Below are 9,100 nucleotides of genomic sequence, written 5' to 3'. Positions count from 1 at the left end.
AAAGACTGATCAATATTACTCTGCATGATCACAGCCTGATGATAACGTTAAAACTGGAGTGATTGATTTCTGTATGTGTAATATAATATGTTTTTATAGTTTTCTTTTTTCTTGTTCCGTATATTGAAGTATAAAAATAAAAATAATTGGTATCTTGGAATAGTGACATTTACTCCCAGGTAGACATGTATTTGATGGTCCCATTAATCTCACTGAAAGCGGAAGGAAACAATCCTGGACTGTATTTTGCAGCACTTCAGATTTGAAGGCAAAACAGATGTTCTGGAGGATGTGGCTGCACGTATAGCCCTTGCCTGCAACTCCTTAAAATGAATACAGTGTGTCTCTTCCAGGGTCGTGCTTCAGCTGTGGACGGCAGCCACACGATCGTGGGAAAAGATGCATCTGCTCTAAGGAATTGCAGACAGGTGCTAAGTTCATGACCTTACACACTCCAGAACACTATTTTCCCTTTGTATCTAAAATACTGCCCAGCCCTTATATCGGATGGAACTAATACCATACGCAGATTAACAAAGTCAACGTAATTTAAACATTTTCCACAGCACTGAGGAAAACTAAGCATCCTGTCATTGATTTTAAAAGTTATTAACTTGCTCTAAAGTCCTACGCCCATGTTTGAGTTGTAGTGGATTTAGGAGCCCATAGGCTAGATAGTTACTCTAAATATTTTATAAGTATTTAGTAAGAGGCAGGGGAGGGGACTTTGGGCTAGAAGATAGAGTTGGAAGTTTCTTGTTCCCCATTCTGTTCTGGGTGCAGCTTCTGATGTAGGAAGAATGAGATGTAAATTTCCTGACTGGGGAGCAGAGTAATGTTGGCAGAGAAAGTATAGACAGAAATGTCAGGGGTCATTTATTAGCTTTGCTCACCTTCACTCACATTTTCTGTCTATTTGAATGTTTGCTGATTAATGATTTCTGCATGGAGTTGGAGGGGTGAGGAACTGGACTGGAGGAACATGTAAACCTGAGTAAATAAATAAATAAATAAATAAATTTTGCACGGAGGATTATTTTCAATCAGAAAAGGTTTTACAAGAAATCAGTTAACTGCATTTAGCATTATTCTGTTTATCCAATATATTTTAAGTAATAGTTTTGAGTTGCTTCCATATTTCTGTAATAGAAAGTAAGAACTGTTATGAAGTTCCAGACATGACTGTAAAGACATGCATTTTACTGCATTAACTCATAAAGTAATGGCATTCCCCCCAAAGACCTCCCAGCTTCACCCTGCTATTGTGTAGGAAACTTCTCAAAATATGGGTGTTTTTAGTAAGTCCTAGGGTTGAGTGATTTGTGGCCCTGCACAGAGCATGGGTGTTGATGTGTGTAAAAATCAGTAACATGATAGAAGTGGCATTGTAATCACTATCTTGGGGATTTTGAACTTCCTGTAGGTCCTGCTATATTTATATATTTCCTCCTTCAATATGGAACTGTTATATATATATATATATATATAGTTTTTTTTTGTTGTTTTTGTCATTTAATGTATTGCACATCACTTTGGTGAGTTACTTCGGTAAGGCAGCTTATTTCAGTAAGGCAGCTCACACTAATAAAATCACATCCGTGAACAATAAAGTTAAAAAAATAAACAGCCATACGTTTTGTGCTTATTCAGTCTGAATGGATTTAACCTCTAGAGAATTTCAATTATGTGCAATGGATCGTTATGTGTACTGATTCAGAAATAAGTCGTATTGCCTTCACTAGGACTCACTCCAACGGAAATATGTATTGGATTACATTAGCTTTACTATATTGGAAATAAGGCAACTTGAAGGGCTGTTTGTAGAATGAGAACACATTTGTATTGGGTATAAAAATTGGAAATGTGTGTTTCTTTCTTCCTTTCACACAGGTTACTATTGTAACTGTGAAAATACAAGGCTGAGGTCCTGAGAAGCTTTGCAGGTGGTTCACTTCCAGCAATAGCACTTTAGATATGTTTTAAGTATGGTTAGTTACATGCATAAGAAATCAAAAATCACTGTTCTTTCTAAGAAAGAAAAGCTTTTGAATCCTAATATGGAACCTCTCAACCTATCTTTTCTAACATCTAACCTCCGTTTAATCTGGCCACTCCTGTGGTTTTATACCTTTTCATTTTATGAATTAGTATATTAGCATAATTATTAGCATGACTAAATTATTAGTTTCAGAAGGACAAGGGAGAGAGATTATGCAGAAGACGTAAAAAACACACATACTAGTATTATAAAAAAATAAAACTGTTGAGATTTTAATTTCACAATAACTTATATATAAATTAGCTTAAAATTTTATGATTGCATATTTATATCAATATTAAATAAAGGAATATAAACAGGGTCATTTGGAGACAGCACAGTTAATTGTCCACTTCTGCTCCGGACTCATCACTATCTTCCTCACTCTCTGATTCGTCATAAAAGAAAATTGTGGCTTGGACAGGAAAGTTCCTCAGAAGTGCTTCAGCTTCATGATATAGATAGTCAAAACACCTTGATTTGGGCCAGAATAACCTAAAACAAACACACATGTTTGTAATTTAATATTTAAGGGATGATTAAAGATTGCTTCATCCCGGGCTTCATCTCAATCTAGTTAACCTACCATTAGCTTGAAATAAATCATAGCTTCTTTAATATTAGTAGTATTTAACAACAAAATGGAACTATACACAACTATCCTTTTCTTTTTATGCCAAATATGTGCTCCTGAATTAATTAACACATAGGTTTGTTAAAAGATTGCCTTTATTGCTCTCAGGGGAGTTAAATGCTTTTCAGTTTGTAAAACCACAGAGATCAAATTTGCATTAACATTCTACCTCGGAATCTGTCATAAATCTTTCACAAAATATACTGTGATTTGATAGGAGAAATTTATTTTCTAAATTTATTTTTAAATACATATCGGTTCTGTTGTCCATATGAATTTGCTAATGCTGAAATTCTACACCCAAACCTTTCAAACAAATGGTAAAGTAAATATCTAGGCAGAACAATAAACACTGGAGATTCAAAAGCACCTTCTGACACTGAAACTATTCATTTATGACTGCCACTTTATTGAGCACATCCAAGAACATTCAACAGGAATATTCTAACTTTTCTCAAAAGGAGCTTAAGATCAGAAACTGGTTTTTAAAACTGGAAGGATTTTAAAATAACCGTAAGAAGTGCACACAGGCAAGAAGACATGGTAAGTTCAAGGCCACACTACTCTTAATTACAGTAAACATGACCCCAAACATACATCTGCAGAAGTACTACAGTACAAATAACCAGCAATGCTTGTGGGAAAAATCCCAGATTGAAGGGGAATCTTTGATTTTCCCAATCAACATCCCCACTTCTATTCCTGTTACAAGGCAATAAAGTAATGAAATTGATATTTCACTTTACTAGACCAATAATGTTAAAGCACACAGTAAATGCTTAATGAGAAATTCAGATTTTATTCAACACATAAGTCATTTCACATCTAAGGTTTCCCTTGTGTTCCAGAAATATTCTTTTTTGAATACAGGTAGTCCTCGACTTACGACCACAATTGGGATCGGAATTTCCATCGCTAAGTGATGCAGTCGTAAAGCATGACATCACGTGACCGCATTGCTTAGCAATGGCAATCCTGGCACTCCCCACTGCCATCGTTAACCGAATTCCACCGGTCATTAGCCAAGGACCAACCATTCCTAGCTTAGTCCCTCCCAGCTCCGAGCCTCGGTTCTTCCAAGGTAAGGGACTGCCTCTCCTTCAACTGCCCCCAACTACCTACTCTCCCCAATCTCTGCCCTTTTGGCTGCCCTGCACCCTGCCTTGTAGGGCAGCAAGCAGCCCCAGAACTGCACAGCTCTGGGGCTGCTTGGCACGCTGCGGCTCAGATGCTTCTTGGCACACCATGGCTCTGGGGCTGCAAGAAGCCCCTGAGCTGCAGCAGAGTGTGAAGCCCTTTGCAGCGCAAAGCCCAGCTCCAGCACAGACCAGCAGCATGGCGCAAAGCCACAGCCACCCCAACCCAATCCCAGCCACAGTCACCCTCATCACCCTGCACTGAGGCCCCAGCCCCCAACCCTCCACCTCCCCAGCTGACTTTTGCCATCTTCTTGCTCCTGCTGCTGAGGCGTGCCCATCCTGGCCCTTTGCGAGGCAGCTGCTGGCCACGTGAGGTCATCTTCCCCAGGTCTTGCGAGGAAATCACCATGCACAACCTGGGGAAGAAAGCCTTGTGTGGCCAGCAACTGCCTTGCAAAGGGCCAGGCCAGGCATGCTTGGTCAGCAGCAGGAGCAAGAAGACGGCGAAGGTCAGCTAAGTCAGCAGGGGCCACAGAGTGTGGGGGGCCAAAAGGGCATTGATGGGGGGATGATAGGTGGGTGGGGGCAGCTAAAGTGCCCCTATGGTCATAAGTGTGGGTGGGCTGCCAAGTGCCCAAATTTTGATCACATGACTGTAGGGGTGGTCCAACAGCCGTAATTTCAGGGATTGGTCATAAGTCCCTTTGTTCAGCGCCACCATAACTTCAAACAGTTGCTGAATAAATGGTCATAAGGACTTACCTGTACATCCTTCTAATTCAGATACTGTTGTAATGCGAGTACATCTAGAAATAACAAACTCAGAACCTGATCGTACACTGAATATCTAGTGAGTCCATTCATTCTCAAAGTGCAGCCTTAAAAAAATCATACCTCTTGGCCAAAATGCTTAAATAATCACCCTGCATAATCAAATAAGCATATATTGAAAAAAATGGTAACCAGTCAAATGCAACTTCTCTGGCAAAATTCAAGCACGTTGTGTCTTATCTGTAGATTAAATGGGGTTCAAATATATCAGGTGGGGAATCTGTGGCTGCAGTTTTTAATAATTTTGGACACTTAATGATTCCATGGAAGTTATTAATATTTATGCCCAATGAAGGAAGTTTAGCACTGCACCAAAAATTCTACTTTGTCACTTACTACAGTTGCACCTATAATAGGGCAGTTTTCCATTATTTGTGAGAAAAAACCAGGGGCATTTTTTTGAGTAAAAATATGCAGCATGGCAGAGCTCTAGTTCATCCTATGCAGACTGTGCTGTTTTCAGAGAAGGTGACTAAGTCTGTAAAGGAGGAGGGAAACCATCTTGAGATCCTTAGCTTCTGATAAGGATCCACAGTGTAACTGGTATGCAGCTGTAGGAAAGACAGAAACGTTGACTGTGGTGGTTTGGACACATCTGCTGCACGGACCTATGCCGATTTCCTTATCAACTGCTTTGAAAATCATGCCCCATGGTTTGGGAAGTACAGTGATCAGCTCCAAAGAAAACTTGGCTGAGTTTGTGGCCTTGGATCAGTCAGCAAAATTCAACCAAATAATAGTTCTAGGGATCCTGTTCTTGACTGTGATGCATAAGCATGAGAAGGGCAGGATATGTATTTCATATAAATAAATAATAAAAAAAACATTGAGGCAGATGCTGCAATTTGGCCACCAGGAGGAGCAGAAGAACAATACTGTACAGGTGACAGCTTTAGAGTCAGCCTCAAGATCTTTCCCCATTGCTGAAGTGAAGTGCTTAACATTCAGCCCTGAGTCCACAAAAACTGTTCGCAACCCCTACCTGACCTCTGTTGCTTCACTTGCCAGTCACTGTGGTCCCCTCATTTCCCTCCAAAGTCATGGTGACAAAACCTAACAGAATTTATACACCTTCAGGCAGAGGCCTCTGCAGGATCCAACATTTTCAGCGAAATGATGAAAGCCATACAGCATGGTCACATCACCAGCATTACTCTTTCACATATGCATAAAAAGGGGCAAAAGTCAGTGACGTGATGGGGTCATTTGATGCCTCGGCTTTGAGAATGAGACTGTCCTTGGAGGGAGTCAGACTACGTGCTATCTTAACACCAGTACAGTTAAGGAACTGGTCAGGCTGTCTCACTTACAGGCTTGGGTGGAGATGAAGGCAACATCAGAGGAACATGGCAGAAAAAGATATTACCAGGGCAGGTTTGTGACATGGTAGAACCATAGCCTAAGACATTTAGGTGCGCAGAAAACAGTATCCCTTCCATTCAAGATGCTGAATCCCAACATCAGGTCAAACTCTTCTAGTACCTGAGACAGAAAATCCTTCAAGTGTACTTTGAAATAAGGATAACATTTATTTCAAAAATAAATGCATTTTCACTGCCTCTTCCTTTCCCAGACAATAAAAATTAAAAAAAAAAAAGTAAGTAATATTTGCTGCCTTCTAATTAGTTCAAAAGGCACACTGCCAACTGATATGGCCGGCTCCAGACCAGATGAAAAATCATCTATTTTAACTGCCATTGCACATGCTAAAAAGAATAAAGACATAAGAAAACATCACCAAAACCACAAATTAAAACAACATGAAATATGGAAGACACAGGGAGAAAATCTTCTTAAGGTTTTGGAATAGTTTGAGAGGCTAGAAATATTGGGAAATCATGTTGAGAAGGCTATTTTATTTATTTTCATTATGTTTTAGATTAGTTTGTTCTATCTATATTCTGCCTTTCATACAGCAGCTCAGGATATCCTACCCAGTGCTCCTTATTTTTCCACAGAGCAATCCTGTAAAATAGATTGGGTTAAGTGAGAAAGAAAGATAGTCACTGGCCAAAGCCACTCAGGGAGCTTCCAGCTACTAGTTTAAAGCCTGATAAGTTTTGTGTGATTTCAGATGTTATAAATAAACCTCTTACATATAAACCTATCACTTTTCTTGCCACCTTTCTGTATGATTAGCTACTATCTGAAAATATACAATTGATGGCTTCACCTATTGGATTTGTTCCCAGTAGGCAGCAGGTAAGGGCCCAGGAGCCCTGCTGGGAAAGATGGAAAAAATAATCCTGAAAGTTTCACTGATACTATGTTTTAAGAAAAAATGGAAATGGTTTTGTCTTACCTGACTGGATGGGTATATTGTGCGAGTTTTGCAGAGTCTTCTGTAGCCTCAGAAGGGCTGTGCAACTGGAGCAGGAAATAAAAGGTCAATATAGAATGGTTGAAAATTAGGATATTTTCAAAAGGAAGGAATCTGAAATTGGTAATGGAAGTTATTTATTTATTTATTTATCAATTTTATATAGCTGCCCATCTCAGGAATTCAGCATACAATAAAAGAAAACAATAAAAATGATGTTATTATTACATATTTATATTTGTTTGTTGGGTTTATATCCTGCCTTTCATTCAAACAGTGTACCTAGCATGGCCTCCTCCAGTTTTTTTCCTTCAGCAGCAACCTTGCGAGGTAGGCTGAGCTGAAAGGGAATGACTGGCCCAAATTCATCCAGTGATCTCAAAGGAAATATTGGATTTCATTTTAGTCAGTATGCAAAATCTTTGAGCACCTGAGGCACTCTAGTGCAAGGGGCGTGGTTATTTTGGCAAAAAACCCCAGCAATGCTTCTCTCTCTCCTGATTGTAAAATTATAATCATCATAAATCTTAAAATACTAATTAATAAATTGCTGCCTTTCATGGTGCCCAACATAAGCTGATATATCACATTGTGAAACGACCTAACCAATTTAGGAATTACATTTCAATTACACTAGCTACACGTGCAAACTGCTTCAGTGATGAAAACCACTTTGTTCTGCTCCCTAAATGAACCTTCCAGCTTTTTTTTTTTTAAAGGGTCCTTCGTGGAATGCGGTGCGATCTTTATTATTGCCAATGTGCCAGTATCTCACATACTACTCTAGAAGTGGCGGTCACTGTAAATGTCAGACATTTCCTTCCTTTTTAGGTTTCCCCATTCACAGTACGCCAAATTGAAAGAACGCTGAATGAGTTAACTAAGGAAGACCGGCTCGTGCAGCATAACCCCACGTGGAAAGCCTGTCACCATTTATCAGTGGCGGACACACTCACCGCCTCCTCGTTTTGCACACGTTGTCTTTCGGCATCTTCTGGGGTGGGGATCCAAGGTCTCCAGAACCCTTCGGACCTGCAAATAAATTAGACACGCTGCGTTAGCCGGACCGGCTCCATTTTTCCCGCGCGATCAAGAAGCCAGCGTGGAAAAGGAGGGGACGGAGCCACCCCAACGCTTGGCGCCGGTGGCCCCTTACGGGCCCTCGAGGGGACTGCGCTCGACTGGGGCAGAGCTGGCTACCCTGAAGGGTCTTGGGAGCAGTTCCGGGAGTTTATGGGTCCAGGCGGAAGAAGGCTGCGGAGGCAGGGCTGCGAATTCGCCATGCTCCGAGGCTTGCAGCGCTCAGCCCAGCCGACGCGCTGGCAAAACGTTGCAGCCTCTCTTTCCGCGTCGTCTCCCTGGGCTGGGTTGTGGATCCGTGGTGCTGTCGCCCGAGGGGTTTTTATAACGATTGCTTAGTAGCCTCCCAGCCACCTTATCTCATTTGCCGGAGAGGTAAACAAAAAGGCTGCGCGTGAAAGCCGCATCGGGGTAAACAAGGAGCGTGGACGCGTGCAAGCTCCAAATGGCCCAGGGAGAGATTTGGCGAGTGAGTGTTAATCACACTTGAGCAGACACATGGCTGTTGTCATTAAGAGGGGACGCTCACGCTTGGGCTCTCGTTGGCCGTGTCCAGTGTGAGAAAGCCAGGGAATATCCAGAGTTTGTGCTGGAAGGAACAGCGCTTCCGGGCTTTCTATTCCACGCGCTGTTGCAATATTACTATCCGTTCATTTATTAATATATTTATACTTTGCTGTTCCAGATATGGAAATCTGAATAGTCTGAGCAATCGGATAATAGAATTAAGCAATAGAAATAGTGCTTAATAATTTAAATTGTACCAGCAAGAAGAGAAAGGAGGTAAGACAGAACAGTTAAAAAAGGAAGTTATGTGGACCTCCTAGAGCAGGGATATGCAACATAATGCCTTCCAGTTATTTTGGATAACCACTTCTATAATCCCTTGTGGTTAGCCATGCCAGCTAGAGGAGACTAGGGGTCAGAGTCTTAAAAGATCTGTAGGGCATCCACTTGCCTGGCATTTCCCACCAGAGGTTGGTACAGTCTACAACAGAAAAGGGTTTGTCTTAAGCCTTTACAAGAATAAGTAATATTTGCTGATAGGAATACTGATC

At 41.0% G+C, this 9,100-nt stretch overlaps 1 protein-coding gene across 1 annotated transcript; it reads right to left on the bottom strand.

Moving 5' to 3' along the window:
* Positions 1 to 2,271: 2,271 nt before the first annotated feature.
* RIPPLY2 (ripply transcriptional repressor 2) lies at positions 2,272 to 8,764 on the bottom strand. Its single transcript, XM_025163877.2, has 4 exons — positions 8,163 to 8,764; positions 7,919 to 7,994; positions 6,945 to 7,009; positions 2,272 to 2,533 (listed from the first exon to the last, which is right to left on the bottom strand). Exons 1-4 carry the CDS (start codon positions 8,243 to 8,245, stop codon positions 2,380 to 2,382), a joined length of 378 nt encoding a protein of 125 aa, XP_025019645.2. The 5' UTR covers positions 8,246 to 8,764; the 3' UTR covers positions 2,272 to 2,379.
* Positions 8,765 to 9,100: the final 336 nt, after the last annotated feature.

The sequence above is a fragment of the Python bivittatus genome, unplaced genomic scaffold (genome assembly GCF_059951505.1).
Source record: "Python bivittatus isolate LINGU-HERP-01145 unplaced genomic scaffold, Pbiv_v1 ctg000020_np1212, whole genome shotgun sequence".
NCBI classification, from domain to species: domain Eukaryota; kingdom Metazoa; phylum Chordata; class Lepidosauria; order Squamata; family Pythonidae; genus Python; species Python bivittatus.
Note: the sequence above shows the minus strand (reverse complement) of the source record. Positions and strands in the feature narration are given on the sequence as shown.

Excerpts from the sequence above, each read along its gene's own strand:
- RIPPLY2 (XM_025163877.2), bottom strand. The coding sequence starts at position 8,245 with ATGGCGAATTCGCAGCCCTGCCTCCGCAGCCTTCTTCCGCCTGGACCC. Across the intron at positions 7,010-7,918 it reads GTGTGCAAAACGAGGAGGCG|TTGCACAGCCCTTCTGAGGC; the intron begins GTGAGTGTGTCC and ends TTCCTGCTCCAG. Across the intron at positions 2,534-6,944 it reads CAATATACCCATCCAGTCAG|GTTATTCTGGCCCAAATCAA; the intron begins GTAAGACAAAAC and ends TGTTTGTTTTAG.